We start from the raw sequence: 27,257 nt of genomic DNA on the forward strand, positions 1-27,257 counted from the left end.
TATTTATATATTTTTATGTATGTTTATTTTTCAGTTCACTTAACCTTTTTGTTTGTGGCTGACGTGTTATGGTGTATTGCAGAGTAACCCCCGGGGCGAGATGTTCGCGAGCATCTCTAGCTCTCTCATGGAAAGGTTTCGATTCGACAGCAGTGTCAGTGCCGACAGTAGTTTCCAGGTTCGCCTCGCATTGCTGTTCAATGTCTCATTTCATTCATCGGTCCTAAACTGAGATATGTTCAGGAGATTCTCATCTCATATCACTTTTGCTAAGCACTTAATGTTTTTCTATTTTTTCTATTAACAATCACTAATTTCACACCGTAAGGAATTGATGGCTTTCTGGTCAAACAGCGCCACCTAGTTTATAATCGGCGAAATAGTAAATATATTTCTGGTTTACTCAATAGATGTCGCGGCTATGCTATGTGTGGTTTAAATTCTTTGAATATTTTTTCTTTATTTATTTAATCATTTTTAGAATAAACATGATTAAGAAATCATTATCTTAGGTAAATATTACAATAGAATAGTTGGAGAGTTTACAATAATTAGTCTAAAGAACTCATTACGTCTTATCCCCCTAATGATTAAATGGGACGCTAATTAGCCAACATCTAAACATCAAAAAACTTGACCACCCAACTAATATCAATTACTCCCAGTAAATTGTAAAACTAGGCGTTTTAATTACTGGCAAAAACTACAATTCATATCCATCCAATTAACTGTATTACTTCCCAAGGGTACTCACACACCAAAACAATACTTGGAAAGTCCAGACGCTTGGCTAGCATTCACAACTAGAGTTCCTTATAGTGTGAAGTGCGTTGGTCCCACGGGATGTGCGAGTAGTAAAGACAAAATAAGATCGATTCCAATGTGTGAGTTACTAAACCCACACATTTAAATTTTTATTAGTAGTCCACACTGAATTGCGTCAATCAGTAACCACGCTCGTAATTCCCCCAGTCACTGAGTCTTCCCTCTCAGCTGCTCCAGCTGTGTGCGTGCGCTATATTTAATCATCCTTATGTGTGGCCCTGTTCATACTGGCACCATGTGTGCGTTGCCAATGAAGTCTATCCTCTAGGCCAGATGATCTCAAACTATTTACAGTTGAAAAATAATTAAATTAAAATTATCATCATCCTGAAAATGCAAAACATCTTATGGCATACTTTAGCCCTCTTTTTTTCTTCCGTAAACCAACAAACCTTGTGGCGTTACTAATTGAAACTCGCTAATTAATGATTAATAGACAGCTAATTATCATCTGTTGGCCTGATTATTATTGTTGTTAGCGTGTGTTGCGCTTTGATAACAGTTGCGGCCAAAGCTTTGGGTTGGCTGCACGGCGCGCACAGGATGCTCGCTTAATCAGTATGACTCAAAGTTTGAGAACCGCTTGCAGTGTCTAATATTAAAATTAATATTCCCGCTGCCCCAGTCGCGCCTGGGCTCTCGGGAGTGCTGTACTGTGCACTTTCTTGAAATGAATTCAATCACATGTTGCTTTACCAATAAATGTGATCGTTCAGAGAACCTCATAGATAATTGTGTTTGCGTTAGATAACACACGACTGATATTGTGGACTTTTAAATTCGATTTAGTGAGTGAAGCATGATGGCAGAGACAGTTTGCTTCAAGTAGTTGGTGAATAATTTAGTGGTAGTGATCTAGTTCTATTAGGGACAGTAAGAATATATCGGATTGTTGTTAAAATGGGTGTGACGGAGTACGATTGGGATTCTTACAATGGATACTATTCAGTAAGTTTATTGCCTTCAAATCCTCGACTGTTTTTTGTAACTTTTTTATAAATAATCGCTAAATAAATACTTTATCACCTGCCCACTCAAAACTAACTCTTAGTCATTACATTTCGTAAACGTCGAAAATAGTATATTGGATGAAGTTACAATACAAATGTAGGTAGGTAGCTGGGTATATGATGACACCATATTACCTACTTACAGTCATATCATTATTAAGAACTTAATAAACAAACTCTTTATTACTCATACTATCAATAAACACACTATATCATAACGTTATCAGTTTAAATATGTTATATTCACTTATGCATTAACAATTATTCCTTTAATTATTCTTATCGAACTACCCTCAATAAGTTTTGACGAACAATCATAATAATATTGCGGCAATGCAATAAAATATGTAAAACAATATCATTGTTATGAGTGGTTGTTTGATTTGTGACCTCATTTGTAGCAGGAAAAGGAATTAAATTGATGATAACGCTCGGCGGCCATGTTGTTTGTCACTTTAAACGTCCCGCCTGCAACTAACTCACAGATACATAGGGCGTGTCGTGTAAAATGATGGGTGGATTTCAAATGTATGCATATGAAAACTGATCAAATACTGATTGCATTTATTAGTAATTACATCATTGAGTCTCTGTAACATTGATGGTTCTTATGAAAAAGATGAACACGGTATTATGTACTCACTATTCAGGTCTCAAGTTGTATAATAGTATAACGAAACGAAATAGAGAACCCAGCGTAAATATTTGAATAGTACCCGTATATCTCATTCGGACCTCATCTAGTTAATTTAGTAACAAAAACATGCGGGATCAGTAAAGTAAAGTAGTTTTCAAATTAAACACAAATATGCATCACAAAACATTCCTATCTGCCTTACATAGATAATCTAGAAGCGTTAGATAATCTAGATAGATACGAACCAGTATTAAATAGAGAGTTAAGAGACATTATTTTGATAATGGACATTGCACCTGTAAGTAGTCGCCGGCCATTATTTTTAGCCGCGTCTTGCATCCGCATCAGTTATAACTACACGTAAATGTTTATGTTCCAACTAACGTGGTACAGTTTCGAAATCTTCCGAGAACATTCACATGTTGTTGAACAGCGTTCACGTTTTAGAACGCTGTGTTATTGGTTTTCATGTTACGATTATATACAGTTCCTTTAGATATTAGATACGATTATAACGAATAGTGTACAAATGTTAACAAATTTGTTATGCTGTAATATTAGTTAACAAATATATAGATAGTTTTATATACATACATAACGTTGAAAATTATTTCGTAATTCAATTCAAAATGCTAAAACTAGTTCTGCATCTACTCAAAAATTCTTAACAACTATGTATAACATGAGAATAATTCTCCTCTAGGGTGAAGAATCTGTCGGTTCGATTAACACAATGTCGATATGCAAGTCGGAACTTCTGTTCTCCCCCGTAAAAGAGGGCGGTCACGGCGTTCACTTCAGCGTGGACAGCCTTGACTGCGAGCTGCCCTCCGAGCAGGACCTCATCCTCACCTGCCAGGCCAACAAGGACAACTACACCATCGCATTTGAGGGCAGTCTCACCACATACTCTGAGGACAGTGAGTGCGTTGAACCGGCCGTCAATCAAAAACATGGTACGAAACAGTTCCTCAACTACTGATGCATTCCACGATAATGATTCAATGTTTACTCAGTTTGCCATGACGCTAATTTCTGATACTGAATCATTGCCGCATGCATAATTACTCATGATAACTTGCCAACTCATAAACATTACGTTTTCAGACAAATTGGGCGAGGAAGACACCTTAGTTTTAGATAACGATGAAAGAACGCGCAGGAATTTAGAATTATTAGAGAGATGTAAGAAATTAACTAATAAGCTAACTACGTCTATGGCAAGGAGCGATTTAGGATTAACTACTTGGAGTAAGCTTAAGAAACAAACAAGTCAGTCACCCTTAAGGAGGTAAAGTATTTAATAATATTATCTACAGAGAATTTTGTGTTTGTTAACTTTGCTCACCTATTCAATAACGCTTGTGTTTTTATTTTCTAGACACCCATCGGGAAACAATAATGAAGGTTCACACGAAGCGACTGATGCAACAGACGACAACATGAGCAATTCAGTTATCAAAAGCCAAAGTTTGCCAAACCTGTACAGGAGGAAACTTATGAGTAGTTCCATAAATTCGGCAGCTCTAAGTAATTCAACGGTATGTATTAGTCTTTAGCCTGCTAAACATTTTAGATATTTCGCTTTATGTCCCTAAGTTGAATTATAATTATCTTTTATTTACAGGTTGACTCGTTCACGGTGAATCAACGACTTACAGGCAACCCCATGTGCATGAAAGTATACGATGTTTCGCAACACCGATCGACCCAAGGAAGCCAACACTCGGAACCTATGAGCACATCTTCAACTGAAAATCAAACGTCTTCTGATAAAAGTCAGCCAAAACAAACATTTAGCTTGGTTAAGTTATTTATGAAACAAAAGAGCATGAGCAACGATGGTATTGTTAGCATGGAGCAGTTAGACAGATCAGAGTGCTGGCCGTCGAGCTCGGGCGGCGAGAGTGGCGAGTCCATGGGAGAACAGAAACTCTCAGATTCGAAAACAGCAATCTCTGAACGGCCACAGATAGATATACCTGCTTCTGAAGTAGAAGAAACCTCTTCTGTTGTGTACGAAGAGATCCCTTCGAGTATTAATCCATATAATAACAGAGTATACGACGAAGTATTAATTGAAGAAGAGGAAACTGGCGATGGTGTAAAATTAAGTGATAGTGAATCGAGTAACCTTTATGCCACCGTTAGCAAACCTCACGTTAAGAGAACTAATTTAAACGTCGTAAATAGTCCGTCTAGAATGAGAAGCAACAGAAAGTCTTGTTCCTCTCAGTCTTCAGCAACTAGCGTTAGTATTTCCAGCTGTTCCGAATCTGATGGAACACAAATTACCAGAATGAATAGACTTTTGCAACGTGAACAGTGTGACAATAAATCAACGTCCACTCATCTTGGTTCAGATACTATTGATAAAAGCATTCAAACATCTAGCATGCAAGTATCAAGTGTATCACAAAGAGAATTATTTAAGATCGTCGAACCGTCATTTTTAGAAAAACTAAAAGAAGGGGATTGTGAAAAACCTGTTTTCGTGTTATATCCTAATTATACTCTCCCAGATATAAGTTTCCTTAATGGAAGACCCAATATTTATTTAAATCCGCTAAAAGTAAACGTTTCTCCAAGATCGAATGAAAGCAAGAGAAACCGATTGCAAGTGAAAGGCAAGCGCCCGTTTTCATGCAATGACCTTGAAGCTTTAAAGAAAAAAGGACTCGGACATATAAGAGATTGGGATTCACTCAACTTCTTACTACCTATGGAATGCAAGCAATTATTGTCCGAGGTCCCTGAACTTATGCATCACGTAAAAGATAAAGAAGTTGCGCCGAAATGTAACGACAAGTTTTGCAGCGCGGCACCATCTTCGAGGTCTAAGAACCGACCCATGAGCTGCGACTGCAATAACTTGGCTGGAAATACTACAGCTGTATCTTCAAGCTCGAGCACAGCTACTCAGCCCTCGTCAGGTTACCGTGGTTCATCAACCATGCTAACAGATTCGTCAGCCCAGAATAGCCCAGCACCAGCTGGTAATTTCAACCCTTTGTTTGTATACCGCTACGATAGTGCCACAAGTTCAGAGGCGAGTGGCGTTAATAATGAGGGACAGAGAATTAATCCAAATATTCCAAAACGATCACTATCCTTGGCGGATCAAAACCGCATTCTCAAACAAGGAGAATTAGCACCTCCGAGGCCACCACTGCCTAAAAGTATATTGCGCAAGTCAATGGATAAAACACGGAAATCCAACGCACATACCAAACGATACAGCATGTTTGAAATGGATGACCTTATCCAAGATCCGGTCGTCTGCATGACCGCAGCCACGGAACATAAAACTAAAAGAAGATCTTTACAAGAACCCTACTACTTACAAAACCCTACAGAGTACAGAAAGAACAATGATATAGCTGCTAAGAGATTATCACAACAGTTTCTTGATGCAGCTGAGAAGGACGCCGATTATAATGAATACTATCCAGATGAAGGTGTGGGAACGGAAAGCAGCCTTGAATCTGGAAAATCAAATGAACTGAAGTTCCATAGGCCACATACTCCACCGTTGCCTAAACCAAGAACTAAGAAAATGGAATACACAGAGTTCCCACCTCCCGGCGCACTTATCAGCAGCGCAGATTTACAACAGCTAGAAGAATTCCTAAAGCACAGTGGATTTAACTGTCTTAACATGGATGAGTGGGATCAAAATCAAATGCAAAAGGTAAGAAATCAGGTGACCAAATTCCTCCAAATGAAGCGATCTCAGGAGGAAAATCAAAGGTCCACAGAATCCAGCGGAAGTAGTTGTAACAGTAAGAAATCTGTGAGTTTTGCGCAGAAATCTGAGGCCACCAGGGCCGATGGGCAACCGTCTCAATTAAAACCAACGGAAGAGATAAAAGCCAGTCTAACGACGCCACCTAACTCGCCCAACATATCCGCTGTGATAGCACAGAGGCTGTACCAGGTAACGTTTCATTTGCTAAAGCTACTTCTGCTCACATGCGTCATTAGCCGTTCATTACTGTGAGTATCTTCGGTTCTTGATTTGCTCTTACGTTTTATTTTTGTTATGTTATTTAGGTTCATGTGTATGCAGAACTGTTAGCTTTTATGGATGTGCTATAATTTTATGCTAAAGCTATTTTTTTTACGTTGCACACCTTTCTCTTAGCAAGTTGAACACGTTACCTGAGCTTGTCACTCATTAACCATTCGAATGTGATTTGATTTGTTATAAGTTTTTTCCAGCGAAACAAAGATAGAATACGTTATATATTTCTAGGGCAAGAATCTAGCTGAAATTCCAATCTGTGAGGAAGCGGAAGTTAGCCCGGATGAATTTGGAAGTCCCATCCGCCATGATACTAGGGCAAAATATGATGTCATTGATGTGTCACAAAAGAGAGGTAATCTTAATGAAATGTTTAACAAAATGTAAAATAGTATAATTATGTTTATAGAGTAACCTACTTTTTCATTTTTTTTATAATACACGTCTATTTATAATGTCAATTTATTTATATTTTCAGCTTTAGTCTCCAACGTGACCGATGCTGTTGAAATGTTAATTCAACATTTCTCGTCTGCTACGGACCAAGCTGAGTTAGCGTTTTTGGGTGACTCCAAAGATTCTCCAGCTTGCGCCAAAATTGCACTCAACGCGCTATGCCCAGCTCTATACGCAATATTCAGGGATGGCCTTAAAGAAAATATCGAAACCTCGTTTGGGGCTGTTAATAACTCTGTATGGCAGATGGTTGAAGCTACTGCGAGGCAAGGTAAAGTATTGGTACAAATTACCCATTCTGTACATTTTTAAAAAGTTTTGATTTTTAATTGACTTATTAATTTCTTAACAGGTCCAATAACAAAATCTCTAAACGAGTTGGTTTTGAGAATCAACAGCGAAGATGCAGTCACCGAAGGACTTGTCAAGTTTAACGCTTTCATCCTTGGACTGCTGAAGTAAGTACTTTAACCTTATCCAAAATCAATGGTTCATTTCTACCAAGGCCAGGGCAATTCAGACTAATATGTGTTTATTTCACTTCTAGCGCGCAGTCTGTAGATGCTTGGGTGTCGTATGTTCGAACCCGGGAGTCAGTACTCGCCAAGCACTACAGTCCAGATTCTCTGATCCTCGCCGGTTGTGTGGGAGAGACGCGATGCCGGGCACTGCTAGATACTCTACTTGCCAGCTTGGAACCGCTGAAGCTCTTACCTTTCTCGCTCGATCTCATGTTTGAAATGCGTGAGCTACACAGAAGTTTCAAGAAGATTGAAAGCGACATGCGTGCCGCCAGTCGGGTAAGTTTAGATAACATTCACAAACTAAAATATATAAAATGACACTAAAGCTATTCTCCCATGAAATATACCTGAACAATATTCCGTGACTTTCGTGTTCCAAAACCACTATCGCATACTATCAAACAGCCGCCTGCCGAAGCAACATCGCTTTATTTGCATTTTATTGTTTACTGCATGTGCTTAACTCACAGTTCACGGCGTACAAACGCGATATTTTAGCATTTACTTTCGTGCACAGCTTACATAAAATGCAAATAAAGGAATGGCCGCTCGATCGAAATCGATCTATGACCTTGACAAGGACTGAAACTTAATAAACTAACGTTAGATGGCATGATGCATGATGCTAAAAACATTTGGTGTATTTAACAGCCCACTTCGATTAACACTCCACCACTAACACTGAACCAGCGGAATTTGCTGAAGCTGGTGCGTTCGATGCAGTCGAGCGGACTCTCAAGCGACGACTGCCAAACCAGTGTCATAATGAGACACAAAGAGCCTAAAAACAAAGAGCCATCCACACCTGACCTGCTAAACGATTCAGCGAACGTTAAGACCACTGTTGAAAAGAACAGACCGCGCTCATGCGTCAATCCGTCAGCGATTGGTTATGACATTTGTCCAAATAATAGCAGGATAGAAATGGAAACAAACCGCAGATGGTCCGGGGTACACTTGGGCTCTAAATTAATGCAAGCTTTCGATAGGCTCGTATTTGATGACAGTGATGATTACACAGATAGCCTAGAAAACAATAAGCCTCCCGCTAAGCTCTCCAGCAATGAAGTAAAGGTAAATCGGCGGTGCTTTGTGTGGATATTATTTAAATGTTTTGTGCTTTGACCAAGGTTTTGTTGCGGTCTTCGTTGTCGTTAATTTGCGGGTTGTTTTTGTACGTTGCTTACAGCTTCTAACATTATTTTGTTTACGCTTTGTTCTCTATTGGTTTCACACACGACATCTTTTAGATTTTTTGCAAAATTAATATGTACTTGTGTTTTTGTATGTTTTGATTCCTATTTCTAGTGCCCTTTATATCTATAATTGATATACCAATTTTTTTTACAGTTAATCTATTACCTAGTAGTAACTTTCACATAAGACAGTCTTAATGATTGGTCCGACCCTTTACCTTACACCAAAAGCCATAGATACAAGTAGGTATAACATGATTTTGTTTCCACCAGCTGGAGTGCAGCGGGGAGGAGCAATGGCGGCCAGGGTCGGCCAGCAGCGGAGCTAGTGCCAACACTGGTAACGGTAGCGGCAACTCAGGCGGCAAGTTCAGACGCCTGCAGCTTAAATGGGAAATGCTGAGCAATGCGGAAAGCCCAGTCACCCCGTCAGGTAATAGATCTCCTGATACTTTATTCTATAAACCTCTTTATCCAAAACTAACTACTGGGGTAGTATCTTCACTTTCACTAGTAAGCAATTCTTCAAAACGACGATATTGTCGAAAATATCTTAAAACTGCCAAAAATGTACCTACCAACTTCTAAATAGGCTAAACAGAATACAATTCGAAGAACAGTCCCTGTTTACGTAATATATTTTTGCGAAAACAATCAACAGCTGTGTAAACTCTGTCATCTGTTTGACGTCAGCAGACCTTATAAGTATTGTGGATAGAACTTGTATATTTATGTATGTCCTTGTTTACAGGAGAGACATCTCCGGCAGCGGCGCGAGGCTCGAAGATCCCTCGGCCCGTGTCCTCACCAGTGAGGCCAGTGGCTCCTACTCTGCAGTCTCCAGCTAAGAATGCTCATAGGTAAGGAAAACTCTATGCATCGATCTGGGCATTCATTTCCGTTTGATAGACCATGTATGATTTATCGTAGTATCCTGTGGCAAAGCCAGTAGTAGTGCTGACAAAAAAATAATATAAAAAAATATTATTTTAAAAAGTATAATAAATACTTAATAATATTAAGAAACATTACATACATTTCTTTTTCTATCGGAAATAACTAATGCGAATCGACAACAATAATCTTTCTCCCACCTCTACTACAAGCCTTTTTTCTCTCTCATCAGGGGTATTCCAGTCCCAGTTCGCAAGGGTACATCACCTACCACAACAACTCCGAGAGCTTCCACAGCGCCCGCGCGAGGCGCCACTGCGACCAAGAAACCGCCGCAAGCTGCCAACAGGTATCAACATTTTAACACATTTAACCTATATATCACAAGAATTTATCATACAACGTAATACTGGCAATTTTCTTCAGCCATTACAATAAATTTACGACTTATTTTTTACACTTCAAGGCTAAAATGAACACATATTTATCTCGGGTGGCGGCATTTATTTATGTTTTCTTTTTTCGTGAAATGCTTTAATATTATTTTTCGCACCGCTATTATATTATTATGCTTATATCGCACTATCTTCAGAACTTTACCCGAGATGACGGCGAAGAGGCCAATAGCGAAGCCAAGAATACAAAACGATCCAGTTTCTAGATACCCTACTGATAAGAGAATACCGTATGTACTGGTTGGGAATTAACTTGTGACTAACAATGTCATCGTTAAGAATAATAGCCTCACAAATATTAATAGCATGTGCATGTAGGTTTATGCTAAAGATAATCTACGAGAAAAATGTATTCCAGAAATTATCAAAGAATTTTTGGCAGTATATTCTACTACATTTTAACGAACATAATATCGATTTAAATTATTGTTTGAATAACCACTTTCGTACCCTCACGATTCTAATTTATTGCAATGTTTACTATGCTTTTCCTTAACAGCACACAAGGAAGCATGTTCCGAGAACCTCCTAACATAGGCGTCAATTAAAACAATTTTTTGTCAAATTAAAAGCACGTTACTGGTTATACAATCTAAAAGCAAAGATTTATTTACAATTTGATTCATCATCTGTCAGGTTGATAACTTATTTCTAACGACGCCATGCTGCACGTGTGGAATAACTAGATGAGTCTGATGTGACATTTCAATATCGTTTTCGTGAAATTCCGTTCCCAGTTTGTATAATAGTGTGTGTGTACGCAGGACGTCTCGCGTGGACGGCGCAGGCCCTGGCTCCGGCGGCGGCGCGCCCCGGCCGGCATCACTGCCGTACGGCCGCACGCCGCCTCCTGCCGCGCCGCGCCGCGCTGCGTCCTCCTCCGCCGCGCGCAACCACCACTCCAACACGCACAAGCATAAGTACGTACTTCACAATTATCCAACTAGACAACTTTATTTGGCGTAGTGTTTAAGTTACCCTTTGGAGATCGTGTGAATTTGACTTCTAACATAGAACCAACATTAAATTAGTGAACGAAAGATAAAGATGCTACTTCCTTTGTAAAAAGCGCATTACGTGGGTGCAAAGTATATAAAAGATACTTAGGTTAAAATCTGCAAGCTCCAAATGTGTTTGCTCTGTTTAAGTCAGACTACGTAATACTAAAATAATGTATGATTAAAACTCAAAGATTGGCTATTTTATTCATCTCAACTTGTAGAAAAACAACAACTTGTCGGTTACGTAAGATAAAATTTTCTCTGATTCGCTAGCGAGCAAAATTTTATAAATAACGTGGGAAGTAAATTGTCCTGCAATGTATTAGTATTATCAAATGAATAAGCGCACTAAACATATCAAACCAAAGGTTATTTTTGGATAAAATTTGCTATAAAACTCCCACGAAATATTTACTCAGCTTCCGCAGTGTTTCAATCCAAGTAGTAAGATGTTCATTTTTCAATCAACATTAATTGAAATTCCAGGTACGTGAGGACGTTGTGGCATCGGCTACCTTCAGACTCGGGACACCTAGCCTTCAACGAGGGCGAGCGTCTCAGGCTAATACTAGAGGTAGACGACCAGTACTTGCTATGTTGCCGCGGGGAACAGAAAGGGCTAGTACCACGCGATGCAGTGTTGTTAGAAGACTTCTGATATTGGCAGCCCTAGCACGACTGGCAGCCAATATGGCGCCCGTTACGCTTGAACGGCAACTTTGGAAGACACTAAATTCAGGGACACGTTGCATTTCGACTTACACTTTTCACACGACTTGGGATTCGAGTAATAAATTAGGGTCTTCAACGTAATTTATCACAATAATTCCGTCGGCGAAAAGTGTAAGTATGAAGTGAACGCTAACATTGTGCAATAGGTTTCGGAGTGAGAATTCAATTGATCGTGGAACTATGTCGTATCGTTTGGGATGTGTTGAAACTTTGTGCTGTCGAATCGGTATGTGTTTGTGATCGAGAACTAAGCTGTTCAAAGACAATGTGAATATAATATTTAATGTAATTCTATGTTTCATACTCTACTCCACTAGATTGGAGAGGCTATTTTTACGTCTTAATCATTATTTAAAAATTATTTAATTTGATGTTGCCTTACTCAGCAATATCCATTTCTTCTGCGCAGAATCTTAACATCATTAATTATATCTGACATTTCTAATTATAGTAGTAAAATCTAGTCTTACGATTTAAGGCACGACAAGGTCTTGGACTGTATATACATTTATTTTAAGTAACACAAATTGTGGGAATATTTACTGGGAATGACCGAGCGTAATACAAAATCAGTTATCACGCATTAACAGTAAATATTCATCTCAATAATATGTGATATATAGAATACTATTTACTTTATGGTAGGAACAAAATCTCATACCTTAAGGGCAAACTCCATCGTATCTTAAAGTATTCGTAACTCATCACTGCAGAGAGAGCGACGCGCATGTACTTTGGTGTTTAGATAAATTACGTAAATGTGAATTTGATGTCTAAAATATATCCCTTGATATTATCAGTATATAATTATGTATGATATACTAATTACTGCCTATTGGTATTAGTGATGTAACATGGTAGGTGTACAATTAAAGCAACATTTTATAATACATTGGTAACTAAGAACTGTAGCATTACTATTGGGGTTTTATGAAGTCGGGTACGACGATGTAATCGCATTTCTACTTAGCACACAGATTTTAACTGGTTCTGGTACTAACAGCATGCATCCTCTCCTGAGCGCCTTCCTCCGGTCTGTGGTGAAGGGTTTCTATAACTAGGGCGGTGTGGGTTTAACACATATACATAACTAACTGCATGGCCACTTCCACTTTACCTCTCCTTACCTTGCCTACACTTCCAACTGATAGGTCTTCTTAAGGTGGCGACGTATACTTACTCCTACACATCGCTACTTTAAGCTCAGCATACTTGAATATTCCATCCACTATACGCTGTCCGTGCCCGCTTCTCTCTATGTAAATTATTAACGATATTAAATCAATTATGATGTCGATATTGGTATTAAGATGAGGTCGTCATCTAAAACGTCTGCTTAACAGTCACGAATATTATTGTGATATAATGGTCATATCACTGCTATTAAATGATGCGGAGAGAAACGATATTTTTGGTATGTATTGTATTTTATTGCTCAAGTCGGGATCGTAACATTATCGGATGATATGATTGATATTAATATTCGAGACGTATCGTTCTAATGTAATTATACCTATTATAAATCTCAGTATTCGTTTGTCGTAAAGTGATTGTACATAATATTGAAGTTATTCTTAGTAGTCATTTTAGAGGTCAAAATTTGTAACAAACCTTTTGATAGCACGATACAGTTCCTGTAGTAGTCCGTCGTGCTCGAGTCACAGCGTCGTGATCATGTAGTGGACATACTCGTAGTGAGCTAAATTATATTAACGATGTACGCATCGCACGCGCAGTCTCTCTCGAAGCAGTGGTGATGCATCTACTCTTGCCAACTACGCTCCCTGAACATTATGTAGGCTTGTCTGCCGACACCTTAGACAAAGTGGACGTAAGTTGACACAAACTAGTTCTGTACAATAGATTAATCTAAACAATAACTAGGCTAATAATGTTATCTAAATTATAGTTGGAATATTATTTAGCTGACCGTAACCTCCGTGCTGTGGGAACGGCGCCCGATTGTAATATACGATTCATTACTGTTAGGGTTAATTCGCGCTTTGTGACTGAATGATGTGTTGTGGCCTTTGTATGTAATTAAAGTTATATAGTGTTACTCTGTCGTGTGTGTGCGCTTGTTGCATCAGTCGAAGTATTCATTGTATCGTATACTTCAACGTTAATTAGCATGGGGTATGCTTCCACAAATTATTTATTATAGTAATCGAAACTCCTAATTAGCCGTTAAAGTATTAGTCGAACAAACATGCCTTAAAGTCATCAAGTAATAGGTAATGGCGAGAGCTCGTAGGTGTTCGCTTTGCGACCGCTTCGCCAGTAATGCTTCGCAACTAGTATCCATCGCAGTACCATAGAGGAGTTATTAGGCGTAAGTTTTTATCAACAGTTTGTATTATTGAATGATGTTGAACTGGATTTTTATAAAATGACATCCTGCGCGTTCGTTTTAAGGTATTGTTGGATACACTATGTGGTGAGTCAGTTGTCCTTATGGGTACAAAAGGTTAAGTTATTGTACTATTTTGTGAGTAAGGTTTTATTTATAATTTTTACGATTGGGATCAATAAGTTGAATTTTGTGTTGAAAACTTTATTTTCTTAAAAAAAAAGTAAAAATAAAAAGAGGCTTTCGTTATGATACGAAACGTCAACGAACGACTGAGAAATTATTCCGAATATTATAATTAAGTTTGTATCGAAAATTATTATTATTATGTATTATCAATTATCGTTTTCTGGCATGACAATATCACATTCAGTTTATGTATCTATTGTTTGAATATATTTTATTTGTGTTAAGTGCCATAATTTAATGAATTAACAATTGATAAATATTATTATAATGCATAACCATGTACACCAATTAAACAATATATAAAAGATATTTTTGTTTTATTCAGCTATTAATCATTTTATTCCTAGATCCTGCATTTAAATTGTCTGCTATTTTTTTTATTATTATGAACGTTCGTTGACAAAAGGAATTGCTACATTGACACCTGATAAATAAGGTCAAATGTTTAAAATTAATCTTAGTAAAGTCAAGGAACAAAAAATTCAAAAAAGGAATGAATTTTCTTTTTTATGGTTCTTTCTCTGATACAAAATTAATTTATCTACGAGGTTGTGTATGGTATCATATCATTGTAAAAGTAAATAGATCAACATTGAGGGTTGAAATAAAAGAGACCAAGTCAGGTGTATAGTTTAATGAATAAAAATAAATTTAAACATTCACAATAACGTTAAGCTGCAACACTACATATTTAGCGACGGTGTCGAATGATCTACATGTGTTACTACAACCCTTCGAATGGGGACCATGAGAAAAAATGATTCTATGAAACAACTGAGCACCTAACAAAAGAATCGTAAAGGAGAATCCTACTTTTAAACACATTCGTTATTTTCAACCACAGACGTAATGGCCTATATCCCCATCCTACCGGTATCTAATATACGTACACTAATAGAATTTCTCAAAATGTTACACGATGCAAGGTTCCCTACTTTTTGCTGGAGCAATATAGCGTCTTTACTACACTATACAATCTTTTTATTATTTTTCCAAATTTTTGTGCACAAAGTGCGATACAAATACAATGTGCCTCACGTTTTTGTCGAACTATTCTAACATTGAGAACTTAGTTACATGTGACAGATGACGTCCTACTAAACACAGCCTAGACTCTAGAGCATTGACGTTTATGTGTGTGAGTACATCAATATATGGAGAAAGCTGGGCGTTGTGTGAGTGAGGTACGCCTAGAGCAGGTCGTGCGGGGGAGTTCGCGAGCACTGAGCGGTCTCGCGACTGAAGTGCGTCGGTTCCTCTCGTTGTTCCTCTGCACCATGTCGTGGTCCTCCATGGTGGGCACGCGGCGCCGCGGGGAGAGCGCGCGCGGTGTGCGCGGCGTGCGCGGCGCCCGGGCCGACAAGCACCGCGACTTCGGACGGTCTTCTTCAGTCCATTCGTGGACGGACATGTAATACTGATCCTGCGTCAACAATATCTATTAGTACATGCGTGAAAAAATAAATAATCGTACTTTATATCAGCACCCACGTGCTTTCAGGCACGTTTCACATTTAAAGGCAATCTCATTCGGTTTTACGACATATACGTAAAACGAAATGGACGATAGCCACCTTAGTGGCCCATTCCTTGCTAAAATATTCAGCTCGGTTTAGAGAATTTACGTCTTAAGCAAACACTCATGTTTATTGTTGAATAATAAAATATGGACGTGTAAAAACGTTGATTATAAATATAGAACGAAATCAAATTATCACATTACTTTAAATCTAAAAATATATCGCAACTACGTAAATTTTCTTTATAAGTCATTCCATGACGTCAATCTATATTATCTTAAGGCAAATACTACATAGGTACGTTCTACATCTATCCTTGATAGGAAAATAACCAGGGATTAGATACCTATATGATATCGACAAGAATTATAGATCGATTTACATCACTACACTTGAGGCCATATTATGACGTTTATAGCCTTAGACAAGACAAATGAGTCGTGATGACAAAGCACTCAAAACTTATGGTAAAGGTATTTCTCTGTGATAAGTCTTATCACTTACGCAACACTTGAGATATTTCATCAGCGTTAAAAATTTTAGAAACGTCACCTGCCTAGGTGGTGCGACTGTTTTAATGATTTGATATCATAACTCCATCAGAACGAAACATATGACTGTACCACTTCATAATACAACCTCTTTAGATTATAGATAAACAACAGTGACAACTTACCAAGTATCCGTGCCATGATCTGCCGTTGACTAAGACAGTTAGGTGCAAGTGACAAGTAGCATGACTAAAAGGAGAAGACTACAGAATGACTTGTGGTTCTGTGAACTAGTGAACAAATAAAACAAACTCGTAAAGTGTTAAACTGTATTAAACGATTACCTAATAGGTATACAATACGTCCTCTGCGTCCATAAAACATCCTAGGTCTCAAAACTTGGAATAAGTTTCACTCTACAGGTATAGTAAGTAACTATTAGTTTAGTTAAAACTTATTTAGATATTTACTATAAAAAGCTTGCGTGATTACCAAGAAACATTTGAGTATAACGCGCCTAAATGGTTAAGAAAACAAATCAAGGCAGAGGAAAGTCGGAAAAACTATCGTAAAGTAAAAATGTGAATGAAAGAGTTTTGTGACTCAAGCTTCAAACATTAATACATGCTATTTAAACCTAATCGTCTTACACTCGTAGTTACATACAAAACATTTATATATCTGGTCAGTCAATCCCAAGCCACCCGTTCTCGCCACAGCTTCGTGTATAGTTATAGAACCATCAGTGTATATCTGAGTTATCAAATAAGTTACAAGCGTTCAAACGCAGTCAATATCAAATATCTAAAAATGTCTACATCAGTGTATCACAATATGAATGCTGTGCCAAGAACCCCTCCCGTTACCTTACAATCCAAAGAATAATAGGTACATTGTATAGTCAGTGCATATATCTATGAATACGTAGTGAAATAACAAAACAGTGATAACAAAGCCTATATATCTAGGAATAGTCAAATTAATATACACATTTAGTTATAATTGCATAATATATGAAGATCACTTGAATACCAGTACAATACACTAACACAGCGCCATAAGTAAAACATGTACGCCAAGTGCTGCTAAATAAATGAACATCAAAAAGTGCAATTCTCAAAACGGTAGAAGCGCTATTCATGACATAGTCTAATGTAACCATGCTTGCATCACAATGGCGGCGTTAAATGTAAAGGCTACTGTTCACAATATTACTGTATGATGTTGATTATTCTAATGCACTATTATGAATTGGCACTCATGATACTACATCACTCAGGACACATGATGATAAAAAAAGAATTTTACTTGTAAAAATATTCATCAACTATAACGCTACAAATACAACATTCAAATTTATAATTACATCATAAATACAACAATACAATTCAAAATTTTAATGATACACGTATAACGCAATCAATATATTGTCCAAAAAGATATGCAACAAATCATTGACATTGATTGTGACAAATTAAAAGATGATTCAATTTGTCAAACAAACGTACCTTAACAAAATCACTCAAACTGGGTACCGATATTGAATAAAATTATTAACAAATACAAAAAATGTTATACAATAAGTTTGGACTTTCGATTATAAAAATTAGTGTTGTTTGCTGAGATGTCGAAGTATCTCATTAAGATCTTATGACTGCTGCTGATTTAAATTCTCGTCGGATTTTGGAGGTTCCGATGACGCCGGCACTGGGCTCTACGGCAGAAAGAAATCACGTTAATACCCCACTCGCAAAGATAAAAAAAAACAAAACACGCAAATGAAAAGTAAAACACAAACATTGTTAGAACACAAAAGAAAAACCAAACAGAAAACGCTATAGAAGAGTTAGGTACGATGTTTAATCACAAACACTCAAACGTAATGAGTTGCCTACTCAATAATATGTGTATAAATATTCTGGCTGAAACAAAACCAATGAGTGCGAATTAAAGACCTTCACCAAAACAAAAAAATAAAAAAGCGAAAACATCAAAGATACACGGCCCGGGTATCTGGAAAGGGCCTCACCTCCTGCCGCGAGTGGCCGTGACTGTCCGGCAGCGGGGAGTGTCCAGTCATCTGCTTGATGTAATCTTTGTCATCGAATATTTTGATGTCACCGCCTCCTGGTTTATGCTTTACGTTATCCATGGAGCCCACTTTACTTTGTGCTTTGAATTCCAATTTTTGATTTTCGATCTGTTCCAAAAAGTGAGTGTGCATATAAAATAAAAATACATACAATATGAATTTGGAGTTTCCGTAGACTTGGTGGTTAAAAGATATAAATTGTACAAAATATTGAGCATCTACATTGTTAGAAGAAAATTGCAACCATATTTTCATAATTAATTAAATTATTCCTTACATTAGTTATCCCTAAAAAAATACCTCCATAATTTGAAGATTTGAATTTATTTCATTCGGATTCGTATAAAATAGCATAAGACAAATATTAAACAAAAACCCAGTTATCAACAGTTCGTTTAATATCTTAATCGCAGTAAACCTTAAGCTTTAAAGGATTTGCTCTAATTCACATGGATTTAAAATGGCGCGATCTAAATAAACAATTAAAGATAACAATTATTGTGATTTTTCAGGGGGCCTACCGTCCACGTCTACCACCATAACTCAAAGTAATATTATCGAGGAAGTGGAAAAGAGATATTCCTCTACGTACGTGTATTGCGCTGTCACGCTCCCACAATCATAATAATTTACTTAATATTACTTTAAAACGTGGTGGTAAACCCCTTGATGTAATTGGCAACAAAAAGCTGGTGCTATGGAAAGAAATGAGTAAAGAAAACTTGACGATCAAGACTCTACATCACGTTAACAACTCGAATTGTAAAGAAAGGAACAATTTCCTTAAGGTTACAATTCTATTCTAACATTCAATGCTAACTGAATTGATTTTCTTTTCTTTCTACGGAACCGATCATAATATCAATAAGAAATAATAAATAAATAAAATAAAAATATATATTTTTGTCATATCAGTGCGGTTGCTAGGTAATATTTTCACAAACAGATGATTGAACTGTGGTCATGTAGACATGTGTTTCATAGGTACAGTACATAATCGTTATTGATTTCCATGGCGTGCTTGTCGATGATATTCAGTATGCTATGTGTAAAGGTAATATCGTACGTTCTTACAGGGTTATGTAACATTTTATTTTATGCAGACATATTTTTTATTTAGGCATTCTTTGTGTAAATGTGTAACGTATTGTGAAACGCTTAGACTATCATTCGCAGCTATTTATTTGGCTAGTGTCAAAGTGTTGTTTTTAGTATCTTTCTTTTGTTTATATTTTCTTTATGTTGCTAACCTATCAAAAAATCATTGTTTCCCGGAATATAAAATCTAAGAGCATATCAAAAAACTTTATTAGGTAAGTTTATGGTACTCCTTTCGTTAAACTAAAGCTTTGTTTCTTTTAAGAGAACTTATTTTGTAAACAAAAAAGTTATATCGAAACCAACTTTGTCAATTATGTTACAAATTGGCTTATTCGTAACTTAAACCAAAACAAACTTCAAAGAACGAAAAGATTGACAAAGCAACCCCGAAAAATACATTTCAATGTAAACCAAATAATATTTGAAAACGTGCTTTCGACAAATGAAGCTTAATAAATAATTTCAATAAATGCCAAGAGCTTTGGGGGAAAATAAATTGCGCAGAATTCTTTTCGATTTTCTGATAGGTTTCAAACAAAGTTTATTTTGAAAGCAAAACATCCAGCGTGATGAAAACAGCCGCAGCCCGACCTAGAAGTAGGTACGTTGAGTAAACACTAGACGATCTCTATCAAGAGTATCAAGTCAAACCTCTGACGCAAGGTACATTGTACCGACCAACCTTATTCCACAAAGAGTGGTAGGCAAAATGTTTATGTGAAGCCCTCCAACGCGGTAACGCCCATTTAACAGACTAAAAAATAACAATTGCACAATCTCACTATTAAACACTTAAATGTAGTTTTTCTAAAGAACTTTTTCATACACGTGTTTGTATGGGTATTGACGACACCACATAAAACTTAAACCTAAAACACAACGGACGTAAAACTTGTGCAATAAGTGAGTGTGATTGTACAAACTTAGACATTAATATTACTCACTGCTCTCGTTCCGTTCTTTGTAACTGTAGACTGAAGAAGAACAAAATTATTTTTAATTTTATTTTCAAAAAATCCTAATGACTCCAACTTGTCTGTTTTTACATTAAGTGCTTCTATAATACCTAATACATTTTGTGTTCTAACTTTATTGCAGAATGATACTTGACCGTGTCATGTAATACGCTTAGTGCTTTTACGAGGTATTTAAGCTCTACTCGATTTTTACTTTTACCAGCTGTGCTGCCAAACTAGTAAAAATATTACTCACTGAACGTCGTACATTTCCGCATTCCTATAACCTATTTCTTTCATTACTTTTTCGTATTATTTTACTATATTACTAATTTACCTTAATAGCTCCTCCGCCGGGCTTATGAGTGATGTTCACTGTCGAAGCAACCTTAGGCTTGGCTTTCTCCTTAAAGTCCAGTTTGACAGTTTCAATCTTCTTGTCTCCACCACCTGGTTTGTAAGCAGTGTTCTGCAGCGACCCGATCTTTGACTTAGCGTTCCATTCTAGCTTTGTGGAAACAATCTGAAAGCAAATTGTTAATTTAGACCTTACCTTTACGTGCTATAGGTACTAGTACCTATAGCACATATAGCGACTAGTCCCTAATAAAGTTTCATTACCTTTTTAACACCACCACTTGGAGTGTAGGCTTCATTTTTAGCAGCAATTTTAGGCGTTACGTTACCGAATTCTAATTTCCTGTTTTCAATTCTAACTTTTCCGCCGCCTGGCTTGTACGTCGCATTATCCAATGAGCCAATTTTCGACTTCACCGCTTTAATGTTCGGCGACGGTGCATTGCCTACTTGAACTTTGTTCATCGGCACTTCTGCAATTTCATTGAATTTAAAAAGTGTTTACTATAGTTACTAGATTTAAGACAATACTGAAACTCAGACAATTTAACACATGTTTTATTGAGACCATACTTATTATTCAGATATTACAAACATTTCTTTTTAAAACTTCCTATCCTATCCTATCCAATAGACTCGATGCATCATCTTATCTTGAAATAGTTTTTAAACCTTGTTAAGGGGTGACATGCATGACGCATGCTTGAGGAAGCATTGCTTTAATTTGTATATTGCAGGCACATACAATAAATTAGCCATGAAAAAACAATCTCTTACTTTTCTTGTCGCAAGGCGGTGGATTTTCAGGGGTCTTAGCTGTAGCACTTTTGCTGGATGATCGCGAAAGGCTTGTTTTAAGACTGTTGCTTGATTTCTCCTTCATTGGCAACTTGCTCGGAATTTTCTTATTAGGTGAACCAGGAGAACCATTTACATCCTACAAAGGTAAGTATTACGTTAAATTTTAAATCACAGATACGTATCTGTGATTTAAAATTTAAACAAAAGCTCATTCTTAAATTAATTGCTTACATTTCCTTGTGTGGATTCATCGACGCCACTGTCGTTATCACCATCTGAGGAAAACAAGATATTATAGTTCTTATTATTAAGACCATTACAAATTAAAAAAAAATGTTTGGCTCATTTCAATACGCGTTATTATTTATCTACTACGTTTCCTAAAGATAAGCATACCTTTAGGACGAGATTTGGGCGCAGAAGCTGTTTTACGTGGTGTAGATTTCTTTGAATCTGATGAAGCGATTGGTGTGTTTAATTCACTCGGTTTCTTTGGTATTTGTAATGGTGGCTTAGTTTCTGGTATAGGGGATTTAGAAGGTGTTTTATTTGGTGTTACTGCAGGCTTCACATCTTTTGTTTCAGGTTTTGTTTCAATCTTTGGTGTCTTCGGGCGTGTGGGTTCTGGGGTTGCGCTTTGTGATTTATTTGGTACTGATGGACTGGGTTTCTGTTTAGGTTCTGGAGAATCGTCACTGCGTGTTAAAGATGGGGAACGATCAGATAAATCTTCCTTCGGCTTAGAAATCTCATTCGATTTGGTAACTGCTGCCGAACTGTTCTGTAAAATTACGTCATCATCATCGTCAATCTTCTTCTTTAAGGTTGTAGATGGTAGAGCACCTATAAAAGATTCTGTCATTTTAGATCCGGATAGACGCGACTCCGGGCGGTCAGGAACTTCTTTGGCTCCTTCCATTGTATCTGATCTGATACTTTCTTTAGATTCACGGACATTTTCTTTGCTTTCCAGTTTTCCTTCTTGTATTAACCCCAGTCCGGGACTACGGCTGGTGAAGTCATCAATTCTTCCTCCTATTGCACTGACTGATTTTCTTCGATCATCTTCTGTTTTCAATGGACTTGGAGCCCCGGGGGCGGCTGCAATGCTGAAGCTCCTTCCTTTAGTTGCCCCAAGTCCTTCAATGCCGTTTTCTGTTTTGTTGACATTTTGGGTGTCATTCGCAAAACTTTGGTTCTCCAGGTTGACTGGTTTTGGTTGATAAGAATTAGAAGTATCTAAGCCCTTAAGAGAGCTTTGGGAAGATTGCCTTTGTACCCCAGGTCCAAGAGGTGGTCCGTTTTTAGCAGCACCGTTAGATTGCTGTGGTGCAATCAGTGGCCTGCCTGCGTCTGGTGTGGTAGCACCCACAATCGGTGGCTGCCTCGGACCGAACTGAAGATTATTCGGTGGAGGAGCACGTTGTGCGGTTAGGGCCGTCGGTGATTGCAAAGGCCTTGGACCTTGTTGTGGTGCTATTGATTGCGGGCCGAAAGGCCTTAACGGAGGTGGGACTGGTCGTACTTGTTGAGCTCCGGGAGGACCAGCTGGTGCAGGACCTCTTGGCGGTGGGACACCTACTCTTGGCGGGAATTGCTGTGGTGTAGTTACAGGTCCTCCAGGTTGAAACTGTGGTCTAGCTTGCAGCTGTGGTGCTACTGGTCTCGGTGTTTGCGGCGACGGAAAAGCTGACCGTGAGTCAACCCTAGTTAGTGGACGAAGTGGTGGTGGTGCCTGAGGTGAGACTGGTTGATCCTGACCAGCCAAACCACTACTCAAAGGACGAGTCTCCGCCGGGGCCTTTCAAAAACAAATATATGTTATACAAAACATAATGGCGCAAATACCTACCACTAATTGCACGGCAAAAACACACCAGGAAAGTTTTAATGATTACGATTTTAATTTAGATATTTGAGTTCCCACTCGTACTAAGTAAACCCTGAAGAACAAAGTTTTGCATGTAACATAATATTTCACTTAAACTGTGTTAGATCGTTGATCGCAAAATTGAGATTACAAAACACAAGGTCGAGAATTAAGTAGCAACCGCGTAATTGGTATTTTGTAGGTTGAGCTTTTCAGAGTATCAGCGACTATTAGCCTTTGCTTTGTAAATGAAAGCCTATTCGTTTATTAGTAGATGATATTGATGATTTTTTGTGCATGGATTGAATGCTCATCTCTGACGGTAACGTTTGCAAATTGAGATCAAACGCGATTGTTACATTATTCTTTCACGATATAAACCAATGAATTTTAAGTGAACACTCAATATTTTGCAAATTTTGCCAATAATTTACAAATGTAGAGTGATTGAACACGATAACTGACGGGTGCGGGGCGGAGACAACCGTGCTGTCACCAGCCCCACTCGAACCCAACCATAACAAACGAACCGTGGATCTTCATGGAAAGCTAATTCTAACAGAATATGTTATTACTTAGGTATTTTTAAGACATAAACTTGTCTTTAATGCAGATAGAGAATCTATCGAGTGGTATTCCATCAGAGATAAAGTTGTAAATATGTTTATTTTTATAATTATTTAACACATTTTAGATACAATTCCACTGAAAAAATTGTACAAATAGAGATTCGTGTAATACAAAAAAAAAACGTTTTACTCAATTTCCTGATAACCCAGCCCGATATGTAATCGATTTCAGACGTTTTTTATTACAATTAACGTCATTTTCTACAACATTACTCATTTGGACGTGTGCACGCAATAAAGATAAGCTATGATTGCATAAATGACGTACGGTCTATGTGGAATTGAGAAATGTACCAAATTACTTATTTCCGTGTTCCCGCGATTCGTGGTATGAGCGAAGCGAGCAACGCCCGATAGATACGAGTTGTCACGAACTCGGCTACTGGGTCAACGAGGTATTGCCGGCTAAAAAATATACTGCACGTCCTCCGCACTACTACCTAGTGAATAGTTTGTTGAAAAATATTTACAAGTTTGCCAAACTTTTTTTGGATATTGAAATGAGGTATTCAAATGTTAATGAACTGCTGAAATAACGAGCCAAGTCTCAAAAATTTAGGTTTAACTAAAGCTTCTTTAAAATTATTAAGTTTAGAGCTTGACTGACTAAGCTGTCTCCTATTATTGCACTGCACATGGAAACTTTAAAATAAACGGAAAAGATAAATCGTAGAAATTTACAATGGCTATGATATTGTAATTGCAGGCTTATTTTTTTTGCGTTCTGTCATACATTTTAATTATACAGTTGACGGACAAGTGACGTCAAATCGGACGTCAAACGCTCTAGAAACTGCGCGCAAGTCCGCGCAACGACCACACTACTCAAAGTTCGAGTTAGTATTTGACTAATGATAACTTATCAAGTCACTTAAGACATATTAAATACAACTTGCGTGATAGATATGAGAATGATATACAAAGTTACCGTTCAATAAATTTACAAGCAAATAATATTTGACTACTTTGTAAAGAATGCTTAATTTCGCAAGTTTCGTCGAAAAAAGAACGATAAAATTGTAAATACTAAATTGACTTTGTTAAATAAATCGTAAAAAGGGCCCCTTCAGGCCTACCCTAACTTAAATAGGACTGCGTCACGCAACGTGTCCTTTCTGTTTTATATAATGCATATAGTGCACCCTTAATAAGAGTTAATAATATAATAAGTCAGTAAGTCAGTTTACCTAAGGTTTTTAGCTTTGAACCATAAATTCCTAATGTGCTGCCTGTCTATTTGTGTCTACATAAACAACGACTGCGTTTAGAACAGACAAGACAATGCATGTCATTATAAACATGTCTACAATTGTCTACGATAAAAGGTAGACGTTCTGAATCGCGTGATTTTGCTTTAATATTTTATAGCGTTCGTCAGCGATTTCTCTCAAATTTACATGAAAAGACTGTAAAATTTCGCGAATTCTATGGTTAACTTTGGCATAACATTGCATGGTAGCTCCACTGATTTATATTCATAAACACTTATATTTTTCTTGCAAATCACGATAACATTAACGCAGAACAAGACAAGAAACTTTGGAAATACAGTGAACGCAAAAGAAAGATTAGAAAAGTTTGGCAAAACTAATTCAATCAGTTCATTGCGTTTTAGTGGAGTCGTTCGATGTCGAAGTTTCATGAGCTAGTCATTTTTGATTTGTATCGTACAAAATATCACGAAAAACCATTGTTCGATTTAGTAGCTAAGAAGCCAAGAACACACCATAGTTTTGTTAGAAGCTTAAGGTCTTTTGGACGTTTTTGAACGCTTATTTTGTAGGTGCAGTAATCAATGAACAGGCGGCTATAGCAAGGAGTTTCGTACCGTTTTCAGTAAGATTTCTGTAAATATCTGTCAATATCATGTGTTAGTGCGGCATGAATGTCGGTGCTCTCGCGAAACCACGAGGCTTACCCGATTGGCGCCGTTAGTATCCATGCTGTTTACTACTAAGACTCAAGTTTTACAATCTTCAAACTTAAACAGTGGTCTCTATGTCATATTTCTTCGCTCGTCGAGGCGATCGCTTATTTGCGATGTCTCCTTGAAACTACAAAAGACAATAAACATTTTATTAGGCATGAAGCCCTCACGCAAAACAACCTGATGCTATAAAGGTGGCGCGGTGCTTCGCTGACGCATTTTCTGTGGAAACTACACAATTATTTCGAAGTGTTGTAAAGTATCTAACACACCAGTGCCTTATGTACGGTGTTCAATAGATGATGATACTCTAGATTATGCCTTGCTACCACAAAATACGGTTCAAAGTGCTAAGAAGTATGAACATCTAAAATTATGTGTAACGCCGTCTGATCGATTGCCATTACGACGACATTTACTTACAATGGATATAAATATAAAACAATGTTATATGCATGTGTGCGTGCTGTTTTACGAGTCGAAAAGATTTATATTTTTTATTCTCAGCTATCTTATTTTCTGTATAGTAAATTGACTCGTGTCGAGATGCTTGCCAAAAACAAATTCACCAACTAGAACTAACATAATTTATTATTTAGCTATGAAACAGTTAGCAGTTACAACTCAAGTCCTGTCTACATGTTAGTCATTACAAGTGTCATTAATGAGACAACGAACTTAACTGTGACATTTGAATACCCCTGTTTGAGACGGAACACGTACAAAGCCGACGTACCTATGTACGTAATATACGTGTACATACGATATAGGAACTAAAACCCACGTCACACACTCAACCACCCGTACTTAACTCATGAGTCATACAAAACGTTTATAAATGGTTGGACAAAGAAAAAATATTTTTCATCCTATATTCGTATTCAAAGAACTGCATTTCAATCCTACTTAATTTTGCATGATCTTAAAATAATATTGTTAATAATACAAACGCGAGAATGTGGCCATGAAATTAATGTTCAGACGGTGCTTTTAATAATATGAACACACGGTATGAATTTTGGTGTGATGTCAATGAACGTGATGAAAGCATTGTGCATTTTTTTCTAAGATATTCTATTTTTGAATAAGTTGACAAGTAACAGTTTGATAACACAATTTAATTCAGTTTTATCGGATAATCTACATCAACGTCAGACCTCAAGTGTGTGACGATTTAAATGATTTAAATTTAAATCAATTTGTGTAATAATTATGTAAAT

The 27,257-nt window shown here is 37.3% G+C and overlaps 2 protein-coding genes across 17 annotated transcripts in view; one reads left to right on the plus strand and one right to left on the minus strand.

Annotated features, from left to right (window-relative positions):
- LOC113496438 overlaps positions 1-14,420 on the plus strand; it is a 63,803-nt gene extending 49,383 nt beyond the window's left edge. For 7 of the 12 annotated variants that reach the window (XM_026875653.1, XM_026875654.1, XM_026875656.1 and 4 more), the window contains 16 exons: positions 83-178; positions 3,176-3,428; positions 3,580-3,763; positions 3,854-4,013; positions 4,100-6,409; positions 6,728-6,851; positions 6,975-7,223; positions 7,305-7,410; positions 7,500-7,752; positions 8,128-8,550; positions 8,946-9,105; positions 9,424-9,532; positions 9,799-9,915; positions 10,159-10,251; positions 10,786-10,941; positions 11,509-14,420. In XM_026875653.1, coding sequence (XP_026731454.1) covers positions 83-178; positions 3,176-3,428; positions 3,580-3,763; positions 3,854-4,013; positions 4,100-6,409; positions 6,728-6,851; positions 6,975-7,223; positions 7,305-7,410; positions 7,500-7,752; positions 8,128-8,550; positions 8,946-9,105; positions 9,424-9,532; positions 9,799-9,915; positions 10,159-10,251; positions 10,786-10,941; positions 11,509-11,680 — 4,965 coding nt within the window. In that variant the 3' untranslated portion in view covers positions 11,681-14,420. The other 5 variants (XM_026875657.1, XM_026875659.1, XM_026875648.1 and 2 more) reach the window with 5 other exon arrangements.
- Positions 14,421-16,622: 2,202 nt separating this feature from the next.
- Positions 16,623-26,067, minus strand: LOC113496440 (microtubule-associated protein tau). Of its 5 annotated transcripts, none has more exons than XM_026875662.1 (10): positions 26,029-26,067; positions 22,008-23,412; positions 21,843-21,886; positions 21,588-21,747; positions 21,075-21,283; positions 20,791-20,976; positions 20,442-20,471; positions 18,334-18,504; positions 18,200-18,226; positions 17,948-18,018 (listed from the first exon to the last, which is right to left on the minus strand). In XM_026875662.1, the coding sequence occupies exons 1-9, from the start codon at positions 26,050-26,052 to the stop codon at positions 18,200-18,202; spliced, it is 2,256 nt and encodes a 751-aa protein (XP_026731463.1). In that variant the 5' UTR covers positions 26,053-26,067; the 3' UTR covers positions 17,948-18,018. The 5 variants fall into 5 exon arrangements, with proteins under 5 accessions (XP_026731461.1, XP_026731462.1, XP_026731465.1 ...); XM_026875663.1 differs by having other exon boundaries at positions 17,957-18,018; positions 18,196-18,226; XM_026875660.1 differs by lacking the exon at positions 18,200-18,226 and having other exon boundaries at positions 16,623-18,018.
- Positions 26,068-27,257: the final 1,190 nt, after the last annotated feature.

Source organism: Trichoplusia ni, chromosome 8 (assembly GCF_003590095.1).
Source record: "Trichoplusia ni isolate ovarian cell line Hi5 chromosome 8, tn1, whole genome shotgun sequence".
Lineage (NCBI taxonomy): Eukaryota > Metazoa > Arthropoda > Insecta > Lepidoptera > Noctuidae > Trichoplusia > Trichoplusia ni.

Bases quoted from the DNA above. Each gene is read 5' to 3' on its own strand.
- LOC113496440 (XM_026875660.1), bottom strand. From the start codon at position 26,052: ATGGATACTAACGGCGCCAATCGG. The intron at 23,413-26,028 runs GTAAGCCTCGTG...TGTTTTTGAAAG, and splicing joins ATACTAACGGCGCCAATCGG to GCCCCGGCGGAGACTCGTCC. The intron at 18,505-20,441 runs GTGAGTAATATT...TTTTTGGAACAG, and splicing joins CAAAGAACGGAACGAGAGCA to ATCGAAAATCAAAAATTGGA.